The sequence below is a fragment of the Suillus subalutaceus genome, assembly GCF_016647625.1.
Source record: "Suillus subalutaceus strain FC151 chromosome Unknown DFJ58scaffold_357, whole genome shotgun sequence".
Lineage (NCBI taxonomy): Eukaryota > Fungi > Basidiomycota > Agaricomycetes > Boletales > Suillaceae > Suillus > Suillus subalutaceus.
This window is the reverse complement of record NW_024540606.1, coordinates 14,614-27,315: the sequence shown is the minus strand read 5'-3', so window position 1 is coordinate 27,315 and position 12,702 is coordinate 14,614. Positions and strand designations below refer to the sequence as shown.

At 48.9% G+C, this 12,702-nt stretch overlaps 2 protein-coding genes across 2 annotated transcripts; both read right to left on the bottom strand.

The window, feature by feature from the left end:
• Positions 1–407: 407 nt before the first annotated feature.
• DFJ58DRAFT_750749 (WD40-repeat-containing domain protein) lies at positions 408–2,552 on the bottom strand (the record flags this gene model as incomplete). Its single annotated transcript, XM_041387760.1, has 7 exons — positions 408–830; positions 886–1,110; positions 1,161–1,229; positions 1,276–1,309; positions 1,368–1,546; positions 1,601–1,740; positions 1,796–2,552. 7 exons carry the CDS (start codon positions 2,550–2,552, stop codon positions 660–662), a joined length of 1,575 nt encoding a protein of 524 aa, XP_041235137.1. The 3' UTR covers positions 408–659.
• A 205-nt stretch (positions 2,553–2,757) lies between these two features.
• On the bottom strand, positions 2,758–4,218 carry DFJ58DRAFT_918494 (uncharacterized protein). The gene is made up of 6 exons (XM_041395603.1): positions 4,145–4,218; positions 4,037–4,089; positions 3,922–3,990; positions 3,653–3,871; positions 3,475–3,594; positions 2,758–3,323 (listed from the first exon to the last, which is right to left on the bottom strand). The coding sequence occupies exons 1-6, from the start codon at positions 4,197–4,199 to the stop codon at positions 3,216–3,218; spliced, it is 624 nt and encodes a 207-aa protein (XP_041235136.1). The 5' UTR covers positions 4,200–4,218; the 3' UTR covers positions 2,758–3,215.
• Between the last annotated feature and the right edge of the window lie 8,484 nt (positions 4,219–12,702).

The following is a 12,702-nucleotide window of genomic DNA, read 5'->3' as shown; positions in this document are numbered from 1 at the left end:
GGGGCCCTGGGAATCAGCTATCGGGGTACTTTCATCCGAGAGATCTGTAGCGTGAGGTGATACTGTGACACTGCAAGGCAATCCACTGAGGCTTGCAGACATGATTTGAGAACTGATCGATGATCTCCGGTTCGTAGATCATCGCATATATCACCTGAAATATCCTGGAATGAGCCATTCAATCACGGTGACGATCCTTTCGGTGAGCGGTCTACTTCGCATCCATCTACATTTACGTCTTCATTGGTCGTGTATCTTTCATTCGTGTCTCTTGTGTCATGTTCGATCTCATGATCTACAATTACAAGTGAGTTATTTAGAAAACTTGGTTTTTTTTCTTCTTTGGATCCTTGTTTATTGTCCTCTGGGGCGGGGCCCTATGGTGGACACTACATACGGTTAGAAAACTTGTTAGCTGCAGAGCCCTGTACCGGCCCACTGCCCTCAAGCTTCTAGGGTGATATACTGATGTATCGAATCCTTCTCAAGTTCTCGTGAGCACGATGAAGATTCAAAACTCAAACGTGACTTCCGTGATTGGCACGAGCAACTTTACTTATGAAAGACGTGTGGTTCATAATTAGCTGTAGATACAATGACAATGTTACGATACGAGCGATAGTAGAACCGAAATATCCGAGGGACACCCACAAAACCCGCTAGCAGCAGACACACGACTTCCCGCCTCCATGTTCGCCAGGGTCTATATGTACTGTTACTGCTTGCTGTTGCTGTCGTGTATTAGGGTCGGGTTGAGTAGTATCGAGATCTTGATATTCATAAGGTACGATGTCCGGGTCTTTGCCAGGAGCATCCGCGGCAGCATTACGCTGTACATTACCCATCAGACACACAGGACGCAGTGGTAAAATCGACCGGGCGCACCTCTTTACCCTTTGCGAAAGGAACTTCGATGATGGGATGCGTTGTATGATGGGGTGGCCGGGTGAATAGGTGTCGTAGGCGAGTTTTAGAGGTAGCAGCGATGGCGACTGGTGGCGGGGTGGTGGGCGGTGCAGGTGGAGGACGAGGGCTCCTCGTCAAAGCGAGCCCGACTCTCTTCAGGTGTCCAGGGCGCTGTTGAGGTCGTGGCCGGGAAATATGAGAATACTGTAATGAACGATGTGAGAGAGAAAAGAAAGACACCCAGTTGAACACACCTCTTGCATTCCCCGGAAGAAATTAGGTTCTACATCATAGCGATCTTGATCTTGCCCAGGGATCTCCGCCTGCATAACGGTCAGCAGCGAAAGAGTTGAATAAGGAAGTGCATACACCAAGAATACGGTCGTCGTGCGCAGCGAGCGTGCTACATCGCTCCTTGAATTCTGAGTGAAATGCGGGTGAGTATGATAACCTCGGCTGACATTATTGAAAACTTGCCGTTGGACCAATCGACGCAGCTGGCCTTCGCAGTTTCGTCAATGGCATCCATCATGTATTTGTGTGCTTCGAGGGCTTCATCGGGTTTACCTGCCGACAGGAATGCCTGGCACCGTTTCTGGTGTGCAGTGAAACACAAGGACTGGAGATCCCAGCCGAAGAGCTGGACAAAGCAATAAGTTATGAAAAGCATTGTGCATGCATGATCTTGACGGACCACGGTCAAATCCTCGTATAGTTGAGGCATGAAATTTGATGAGAAAGCGCTGGCGTTGACAGCGGCAGTAAAGTGAATGGCGGCTTGGTCGTGACGCGCGGACGTGCTCGCCGTCCACAGAGAACGTGACACACGTCGCCCTGTATGAGAGCTGGAAGATGGCGATGGTTCGTTGGTCTGAGAACCGCCAGAGACGGACATGGTTGTCATCAGCTGTGGACGCGACAAGGATGCCAGCAGGGTGTATAGCAATGGCGTTGATAACATCAGTGTGGCCTTTCCAGGGATGACCGACCCGCTGCCAGGTCAATGGATCCAACTCTCGTATGGTAGGGTCGTATTTATCGCTTCCTGAAAGAAGGCGTGTGCCATCGGGCGTCCACACGAGTGACTTGCTAAAGCGTCCAAAAGATGCGATGCGTTCCCTTGTGCCTGGATTATAAATTTGGATATTCTGTGTTGTTGCGATGGCAAGAAGTTCACCAGAAGGCGAATATCGAACGCAGAAGACAATAGCACCACACTCGATTGGTTCTCCTTGCAACTGCCACGTTTTGGTACACCAAAACTTCACCGCAATGCTAGTTCCACCAATGACCAGAACCGTACCATCCGGAGTAAAATCCGCTGAGTAGATCCAACCGCAGTTGGTTTTGATTGGTTGGGTGAGAGATTGACCAGTTTCACCATGCCAGGCGATGACCTCTCCGATTGAATCACCGCTTGCTATCATTTGACCATCTCGTGATACCGTCAATGCAAAGACGTCACTGCTATGCCCCTCCATCTTCTTCAACACAGCGCCTGTCTTCAAGTCCCAAAGACGAAGTGTCCTGTCATATGAGGCTGTAACCATCCGTCGCTTATCGGAGAAAACTGCGACTGCGGTTACGCCGTTCTGATGACCTTTAAAAGTTCGAAGGGTTGTGGTGCTTGGAATGAGCTGCGACATTTTGCTGGGGGTTGATGATGTTGAGCACGGTCAAGGGATTGAGAGTGTCTTTAATCTGCGGAAGTGCGTGCGTTGTGCGTTTTTATGCTGCTTCGCCACGCTAACCTACCTTGTTTCCATAGACACCCAAGACACAAGGTAGTTCGCCTCTGCACTCCAGCCACCGTTACGGCAAAATTAATCCCTACTATGCGTCCGACTCCACAGCTTCCAGAATATATCACCTCCCTTCCGATGGCGATAGTGCAGTCTCTACTTCCCGGCCTTCGAACTCTGTACATGCGTCCGACTCCACGGCTTCCTGAATATATCACCTCCCATCCGATGGCAATAGTGCATTTGCTACTTCCCAGCCTTCGAATTTGGCGAAACACCATCTATCCTACGTTGCCACACGAATGTAATTGTTCCTCAGGCTCGTGTCGAGCAATTTCTCCAACACTTCATCTCCGAGTGCACATAGCTTACTGCAGTCTCATCTCATTTCGTCAATACCCAAGTTCTGCATGTGCACCAGATGCAACCAAATTTCTCTCTTATTGCATCTGAAACCTCTTCCTATTGCAGGATTTTCTGTTTTTCAAGACATGTTCTATCCAAATCCTGAATTTCAAAGGTGTCAGGCTTGCTTGCAGCGCTTGACTCCTCGCTCATCTCAGTTTTTCAGTCAACTCCCGGCCCATTTGGTTTCGGTTTGTCTCGTTCGCCGATTATCTTCCCATCTCCATTCTTATGATTGCAATTAGCCGTAGATACAGGGACGAGAATGATCTACAGAGCAATAGTCATTACCCTCTCGATAAAATCAGTACTGCTTCAAGTCGAATGTAACAAGATCAACTATGGAACTGAGATACCCAAGGGACGTCCACCTATCCCTCTAGCAGCATGACCGGCCACCTCCATGTTCTCCGAGGTCTACCTGCACTGATATTGGTTGCTGTTGCTGTTGCGTATTAGGGTCCGGTGAAGGAGGTCCATGATAGTCTTCATCACGTATCAAGGAGTCATCACTCCTAGGAGCACCCGCTGCAGCATAACGCTGTAAATTTACGCGTCAGACAACCAAGGCACAAATTATAAAAACCAACCGATCACACCTGTAGACCCTGGGCAAAAGGAACGTCAACGACGGGTGGTATTGTATCATGGGGTGGCCGAGTGAATAGGTGTCGTAGATGAGTTTTGAAGGTAGTAGCGACGGCGACTGGTGGGGTGGTGGGCGGTGCAGGTGCAGGTGCAGGACGAGGGCTCTTCATCAAAGCAAGCTTGATTCTCTTGAGGCGTCCAGGGCGCTGTTGAGGTCGTGGCCTAGAATACTATAATGAACGATGTGAGAGAGAAAAGAAGGATACGCAGTTGAACACACCTCTTGCATTCCCTGGAAGAAATTGGGTTCTGCATCATAGCTATCCTGACCTTGCCCGGGGATCTCCGCCTGCATAACGGTCAGTAGAGAAAGAGGTGAGGAAGGAGGTACATACACCAAGAATACGGTCATCGTGCGCTGCAAGCGCGCTACATCGTTCCTTGAATTCTGAGTGAAATGCGGGTTAGTATGATAACTTTGGGTGACGTCAATGACCACTTGCCGTTGGACCAATCAAGACAGCTGGCCTTCGCAGTTTCGTCAAGAGCTTCCATCATGTATTTGTGTGCTTCGAGGGCTTCATCGGGTTTACCTGCCAAAAGGAATGCCTGGCACCGTTTCTGGTGTGTAGTGAAACACAAGGATTCGAGATCCCAACCGAAGAGCTAGGCAAAGCATTCGGTTACGAAAATATTTATGTATACATCATCTTGGCACACCATGGTCAATTCCTCGTATGTTTCATGAATGGTTTTCGATCCGAAAGCGCTGGAGTTGACAGCGGTAGTGAAGTGGTTAACGGCTTCGTCGTGACGCGCACAATCCAAGGCATTTATTCCGAGTTGAACGCGTAGATATGTCTAACGTGCGAGCGACAAAGATCAGGTTTGATGACAGAGCATAGCCGCATGATACTCACTTCCACGACACGATGCGCGAGAGGATCGACATTCGGACGAGCGGCAGCCAGCTCTTCGATGAGCAGCATTGCTTCCTCGTGTTGATCTGCATTGAAGAGTGCGATGGCCTGAAAGAATGAAGCAGAGAGCATGCGAGATGAATTCGACCTACCTTGATCAAGAGAAGAAAACACTTGGTGGGTGAATGTCGGTCTGTGAACACGGATGCGACGTCGAACGCGGTTCTTGCCTTCTGGACGTGACTTTTTCCGTATAGGGCGATGCCCTTGGAGATGTAGCCTGTCAATGACGGCCGAATGCTGATGGACTATGTCATGGTAAACCTTTTCGTAAGGGGGCCGTGATGAGTCGGTATAACTCACCTTGATTGAATCCTCAAGAGCGTGGTCCCAGTCACGTTTTCGGGCCATGACGAATGAGCGATGCGCATATGAAGTATCATCGTTGGCGTTGTCGTTGATCATTTGGGTGAGTAACTCTTCAGCGGTAGACAAGTCCCCAGTTATGCATGCTTGGCGGGCTGTTGTGATAACAAGGATCTGCATGGAGGATGTTTGAATTGTGATACATGAGCGAAGAACAGAAACTTGCCTTTGAATTGATGTGCTTTGGTACTGCCCACTCTGAGATCATATTATCATCACCTCCGCTGATGATGTGCTTACCGTCCACAGAGAACGTTACACATGTCAGGTCGAATGAGTGCTGGAAGACGGCGATGACTTTCGATCTGAGAGCCGCCAGAGAAATACATCGACATCAGATACAGAAGCAACGAGGGTGCCAGCGGGGTGAATAGCAATGGCGTTTGACACTGCCAATATGGCCTTTCCAGGAACTACCGACCTGCTCCGAGGTCAATGGATCCCACACTCGTATGGTAGGATCTTTATCATTGCCTCCTGAAAGAAGGCGTGTCCCATCAGGCGTCCACGCGAGTGACGAGTTGGTTGTTCTGTGCCTGTGACCCTTGAGAGACGTGACGCGTTCCCTTGTGCCTGGATTATAAATTTGGATATCTTGGTTGGTTGCGATGGCAAGAAGTTCACCAGAGGGCGAATATCGAACGCAGTGGACATAACCACACTCGATTGGTTCTCCTTGCATCTGCCACGTTTTAGTGCACCAAAGTTGTGTCGTCCAGTTCCATCCACCAGCGGCCAACACCGTACCATCTAGCGAAAAGTCCAATGAGCTGATAACTCTGGTGTGGGCTCTGATGGGTTGGGTAAGAGATTCTCCAGTTTCACCGTGCCAGGCGATGATTTCTCCATTTTCATCACCGCTTGCAATTATTTGACCATCTCGTGAAACCGCCAATGCCTGCACCTCATTGCAATGCCCCTCCATCTTCTTCAACACAACACCTGTCTTCAAGTCCCACAGACGAAGCGTCTTGTCCTTCGAGGCTGTAACCATTCGTCGCTTATCAGGAAAAACTGCGACTGCATTTACGTCCCCCTCATGATCTTCAAAAACTCGAAGGGGTGTGGTGCTTCGAATGAATTGTGACATTTACTGGGGGCTGATGGTGTTGAGGGATCGGGAGTGTCTTTCTTTAAGCTGCAGAGGTGTGTAAGGAATGCCACTTCGCTGACTATAGAATTCCCTTTGTACCGCTTTGATGAGCCACTCAAAAAGCATGTCCTTACTTTCCCTATGTTTAGTGAATTCAAAACCACTCATGATCCGTCGAACTCATTATCAACCTTACAGATGCGTGCATTGTGCGCTTTTATGCTATTTCACCACACTAACCCACCTCGTTTCCACAGACAATTAAGACACCAGGCAGTTCGCTATCACCGTTGCAGCAAGCATGCTCCCTAAGCTTCCAGAATATATCCCCTTGCATTCCGCTGCGATAGTGCAGTTTCTATATCGAGGCGCTCGAACGCTGTTTACCCCTGGATAGCCGCATAAATATCATCAAATCTAGCAGTCACTCCAGCACATCACCATGCAACTTATTTGAACGCAGGTATATAGATCTAATTTCTCGTCTCTCAAACCCGTTACTAATTTTGTGGCGGAGGAGTCTCCGTCTTTCCGGGCGAATTCTATCCAACACTTCTGCGATCATCTTTCCCAAAGGTGTTCACAGCATTGTTTGCATTCCTCCACTCGTCGCTCATTTGCATCATGTACTAGTGGTGCAACATGGTCGTCGATGTTCATGACCTCAGTGAGTGAGCTCTCATCACAGCCAAAGCTATGTACTCAATTACTGAACGACTGTCACTCCCGGGTGTTTGGGAACGCTATTTACATACTCCCTGTATCACGACGCTCACATCAACCCCAGGACAGAGGTTACAAATATCATGAATACAACCATAATATCCTCCACTACGTACGTATGTGGACCACACCTGGCTCAGTAACAGAGCAGAAGAGCTCTCACCCAGAATGCCTGTCCTTCTTTACTGCGTGTCATTCACAACAGAGTAGACGTTCCAAGAAGACGATAGTATGTGACTGTCTGTTGCGGAGGTAGATTTTCTTTCGTGACGTATTCCTAACGACTGAATACGTATCCCGTGTCCAACTCGTCGAAGATGTTCCTTGGATCCTAATCTGATATATCATATTCACCATCATAGTAGTTGTTTATTGATCTACGACCCCCTCGTGCCAATGCACGACTTTGGACGGCGAAAGATGAAAGCGGCATGCGATGTTTACCGCTCGAAAGAGGTGGTGACGCCAATTTGCGGATCATCGTCAACTTGCTGCAGTCCTAATGCCAGAGGACAAAATGATAGGAAAGTGACAAGATTTGGAGCATAATTTGTACCCGAGCACCTATATTACAATCCGATACACATGCATATATGATACATATACTGTACGAGTATCGTCTTTAAGGTAGAAATTACAAACCGCTCAGATCCATAAACTTCGAAACAAAACACATACAACTACGATATTTCTATGGTTCTGATGTCCATCAAGTCTCCAACAGAAACCACGTCATTGACCTGTCCAATGATATCGCGATCCGACGCGATCCTCTTGTATTCTCCACTGCGCTGCTGCGCTAGCAAAAATGCGCTAAAAGGCTGTCCAAGGCGAACAAGCAACCGCAACGCTCGTGATTCTATGTCAACCACCTCCTGTTGTACAGGAGAACCACTGGACCAGTCGTCTGACGGAGAAGAGGGCGGCGTCACATATTCCTCCTCGCCCTCCAAATCGATTCCAAAGTCAGATGGCTCCACAAATTCAGATGGTTCCACAAAGTCAGGTAGCGCGAGGAGAGACGATCCCAGGGAAGGACAAGGACGAAGTTCTGCTCAGTGGGCCTTACCGGCCAGAACTGAACCAGGGTCTCTTCGGTGGTGAGAAGCAAGTCGCGTAGCCCGTCTGCCTTTACTCCATACGTGGACAGAGTTTCTGGGGCTGGACTATGCACCCGTCTGACTTCCCTGACATTGAATGCAATACAAGGCAGATGCAGTCTCTGTGCTGCGAAGCGAGGGGGGCTCATGTTCTGAAGAAGGGTATAAAGGTTCGAAGCGAAATCCATAGCCACCGTCTTGCGCAGCGAAGAAACTGATGACCGAATTTCATCTTCGGGTAGGAGTGGTAGCTTGCATGGTGGAGCTTCGTATGAAGTGATGGAGGCTGGTAGACAGCTATTGAACTCTGATGATTTTCCGACCCAATCAAGGCTAGTGATGTCGCCCGACCGAGCCACGATCTCCTGCAGGAGCCGCCCGAGAGCCTTCTCCTGCTTCTCGCCATAATCAACAGACAAACGGACACCAAAGATACCAAACAACGAGTATGCGATGTCTTCCTGATGCGTGGTAACGCGGGTTGACGCCCAATGGAGTTTCTCTCGGGCGCCATTCAGACTGGGACAGAAGGCCGCAATGGCTAGTCGGTCTATGCCCGTCGCGTCCTGTAACTCCTGCATGATTGCGACGGACTCCTTGTGGTTTGGAGTACGGTCGTCAAGATAGAGAGTCCAATTGTTTTGATAAAAGAGAATGACCTGGGGAGCGACGAATTCTTGAATCGTCCATCCGCGCGTGTTCCAAGCGCTCTTTGCCAAAGCGCCAGACGTTGAAGAAGCCAGGACATCCGACAGGTAGACAATCGTGAGTGCAGAGTGGCGATACCAGACGAACATGGAGTTAGCCGATTCTTCGAGTTCAACATTGTTGCTCTTATCGATGCAGCATGTATCACTCCATGCCCAGTTATACCCCGCGTCACGAGCAGTTTTACAGAAGGACCGTAACTTCGTCATCCCGCCAACCAGATCTAACTCCGAGTCGTACACGCTCTTTCCCTGGATATTCTGCAGCAGTGGCTCCTCCCCTTCCCACCTGTGTGATAGCATGGCATATTGGAGGTACGTCATCACCACTTCTTCGATGTGCTTCACGGGAAGGTCTTTCTGCGTGATTGTTGATGACACAAGCTCCTTGTACTCCATGCTCATTTTGAAGGTGCTTATCTGCGCCTCTCTATCGCATAAGAGACCGGTGGTGGTGCCGAGTACACGCAGCGGAGCATTGTCGAGTTTGACATCAATGACCTGTCGAATAGCAGCTTCTACTTCAGAGGGTCTGAGATGCTGCTGGCACAGCTCTGGAGAAAGAGTTAAACTTGTTGGCGAATGTGTTATTCAGAGGCTTACCTCTTGTCTGAGCGTCGGGTGCATCATCCAGTTTGGAGAACATCGTTTGGAAGGTCTGGATCGCTTCATCATAGCGACTTGCACCATGAAGCGCTGCGTGCTTCAAATTGTATCCAAGATAAGATAAAGAGTCGAGTTCAATGACCTATGTATCGCCACAATGAGCACTGGTTACGAAACGATATATACGATTGTACCTTCTGCGCATCGAGAAGTGCTTCCATCCACAGCATCTTACCCAACTTTGCCTTACTACGATTTGCAAAGATAGCATCAGATGCAAAATTCAGGTTGATTGCTGCCGAGTATAGGTCAATAGCCCTGTCATAATCACTAGCAGTGAGGGCGGCATCTCCGTTCACAGCACAGATCGTGCTGCATTCTTGCTTAAGAGCTGAGTGAAATATGGGTGAGGGTTGTAGTCTACATGACACCACAGATTCTGGACTTGCCGTTGGACCACTCAAGGCAGTTGGCCGTGGGATTTTCGCCAATGGCGTCCTTTATGTTTTGATATGCTTCAAGGGCTTCATCAGGTTTACCTGCCGAAAGAAAAACCTGGCACCGTTTCTGATGTGTAGTGAGCAACAAGGATTTGAGATAATTTGCATTGAACAGGACGGGCCCGAGATCCCAGCCGAAGAGCTGGACCAAGCACTCAGTCATGAAATGTGTTATGTATACATCATCTAGACACACCGCAGTCAAGTCTTCGTATATCAAATGAGTGTCTTGCGATGAGAAAGCGCCTGCGTTGACAGTGGTGGTGAAGTGGTCAACGGCTTCGTTGTAACGCGCGTCACCCAAGGCTTTGGTTCCGAGTTGAATACGAAGATATGCCTAATGTGCGAGTGGCAAAGATTAGGTTTGCTGACAGAGCGTGGCCGCGTGATACTTACTTCCACGACACAACACCCGAGAGCATCGGCATTCGGACAAGCGGCAGCCAACTCTTTGATGAGCAGCATTGCTTCATCATGTTGATCTGCGTTGAAGAGGGCAATGGCCTGTAATGCGGAATGAAGCAGAGAGCATGCGAAACAAATTTGACCTACCTCTGTCAAGAGAAGAAAATGGTTGGTGGCTGAATCTTGGTTGGTGAACATGGATGCGACGTGGAATGCTGTCCTTGCCTCCCGGATGTGGCCTTTTCCACAGAGGGCGATGCCCTTAGAGATGTAGCCTGTCAATGAGGGCTGAATGCTGATGGACTATGTCATGAATGAAAGTCAGGCTTTTCATAAAGAGGCCATGATGAGTCGGTATAACTCACCTTGATTGCATCCTCAAGGGCGCGGTCCCAGGCGTGTTTTCGGGCCATAATAAATGAACGATTGGCATATGAAGTATAGTCGTTGGCGTCGGTGTGGATGTCTTGAGTGATTAACGTTTCAGCGGTAGACAGGTCCCCAGTTACACATGCATCGCGGGCTGTCGAAATAGCCAGGATCTGCATGAAGGATGCTCAAATTGTGTTATGAGAGTCAAGAATGGAAACTTACCTTTGGATGGATAAACTTGGGTACTGCCCACTCTGAAATCTTATCTTGTCCTCCGATGAGGATGTGTTTGCCGTCCACAGAGAATGTGACGCATGTGGGGATGGATGAATGCTGGAAGATGGCGATGGTTTGTCGATCCGAGAGCCGCCAGAGACGGACATGGTTGTCATCAGACGTGGATGCGACGAGGGTGCCAGTGGGATTAATAGCAATGGCGTGATCGCCTCCTGAAAGAAGGCGTCTGTCAGACACCCAGGCGAGTGACGAGCTGTGAGCCTCAAAAGATTTGACGCGTTCCCTCGTGCCTGTATTATAAATTTCGATATTTGTGGATGTTGCGATGGCAACTTTATGTTGAGGTGGAGGTGGCTCAAGAGGTGGCTCAAGAGGTGCATGCGATCGTCTAAATAAGTCGTCACTTATAGCCCGCGGCGAATATCGAACGCAGTGGATCGTAGCATGACACTGGATTGGATCTCCTTGCATCTGCCACGTTTCGGTACGCCAAAACTTCGTCATTGTGTCCCATGAACCAGTGGCCAGCACCGTACCATCGGGAGAAAAATCTAATGAGCTGATTCGATTAGAGTGGGCTTTGATGGGTTGGGTGAGAGGTTCTCCAGTTTCACCGTGCCAGGCGATTATTTCTCCATTTTCATCACCGCTTGCGATTATTTGACCATCTCGTGATACCGCCAATACCTCCACCTTATTGCTATGCCCCTCCATCCCCTTCAACACAACCCCCTTCTTCAAGTCCCAAAGATGAAGCGTCTTCTTGTCATGTGAGGCTGTCACTATTCGTCGTTTATCGGGTAATACTTTGACTGTGGTTGCGCTCCCTTCAAGAACTCGCAGGGGTCTGGTGCTTGGAGTAATGGGGGTTATTAACGTTGACGTTGATGTGTCGAGCTCGGTCGAGAGAAACTGGCCCATTTGTGAGTGTCTTTCTCTAAGCTGCCGAGGTGCGTGTATTGTGCGTTTTTATGCTCCTTCGCCACGCTAACCTACCTCGTTTCCATTTGACGCCCAAGACACGAGGCAGTTCACCACCGTTCCAGCAAGAATTCTGCTCCCTACGAGTCATGACCGCCTTCCTCGACAATGTACCTTCCCAGCGTCTCTGCGCCGCGTACATATATCCAACTGTCATCTCCATACCTTCTAGAATATATCTTGCATTCGGTTGCGACAATGCAGTTTCTACATTCAGGCGCTCCTACCGTTAACTATCCTGAATGACTATATGAATACGGTGTCTACCAGCCACTCCACCTTATCTGAATGTAGGTGTATAGATCACCTCTTCACCCAAAGAGCTGTGTGTGCACCGGATGCACCCAAAATTCTCTCCTCTCGAGTCTCATTGGGAGTTCCGCTTTCATATGCGCGTTTTATCCAACATTCGTACCATGATTTCACACATGCCGACAACCCTCCCTCCATAGCTCTGCTCATGGTTCATTTCAGTTTTCAGCTTCGCCAACTCTAGGTCCAGGTTTCTCGTTCGTCAATCTCCTGCCAAATCCATCGTCATTGGAATCATGCACTATACAACTGGTGGACATTGATATTATTAACCTCTATGAGTTCTTATCACAGCCTAAGCTATGTGTTCAACTGTTCAACAGCTGTCACCCCAGGTGTTTTGGAATGCTATCTCTCATGGAATAAATACTCCCCGTAGCTATCACACCATTTCTTTCACCTAATGTCCTGACCCTCATTCCCATATGCCAAGTGCCTGATCGATTCCCCAAATATGATTCTTGATTGGTCTCAACATGCTGATGGGGACGAAACGATGCATAAAATTCCACGTCGTCGTATGTAGAACCATGGGCCCGCGCCGATTGCGCGTACATCTTGGTACATAGTTCTATGTCGTATTGCTTTTATTTTCAGTTACAAACATGATATACACTACGTTCAATGAGATTTACAGGTACTTGTAAAAGTCGTAAGTAAAGCACGAAAATTCGGGCCG

Coding starts and splice junctions, on each gene's coding strand:
- DFJ58DRAFT_918494 (XM_041395603.1), bottom strand. CDS start 4,199: ATGATGGAAGCTCTTGACGAAACTGCGAAGGCCAGCTGTCTTGATTGG. Junction 3,872..3,921: donor TCTTCCAGGGAATGCAAGAG/GTGTGTTCAACT, acceptor CGTTCATTATAG/TATTCTAGGCCACGACCTCA. Junction 3,324..3,474: donor AGCAACCAATATCAGTGCAG/GTAGACCTCGGA, acceptor ATTGCTCTGTAG/ATCATTCTCGTCCCTGTATC.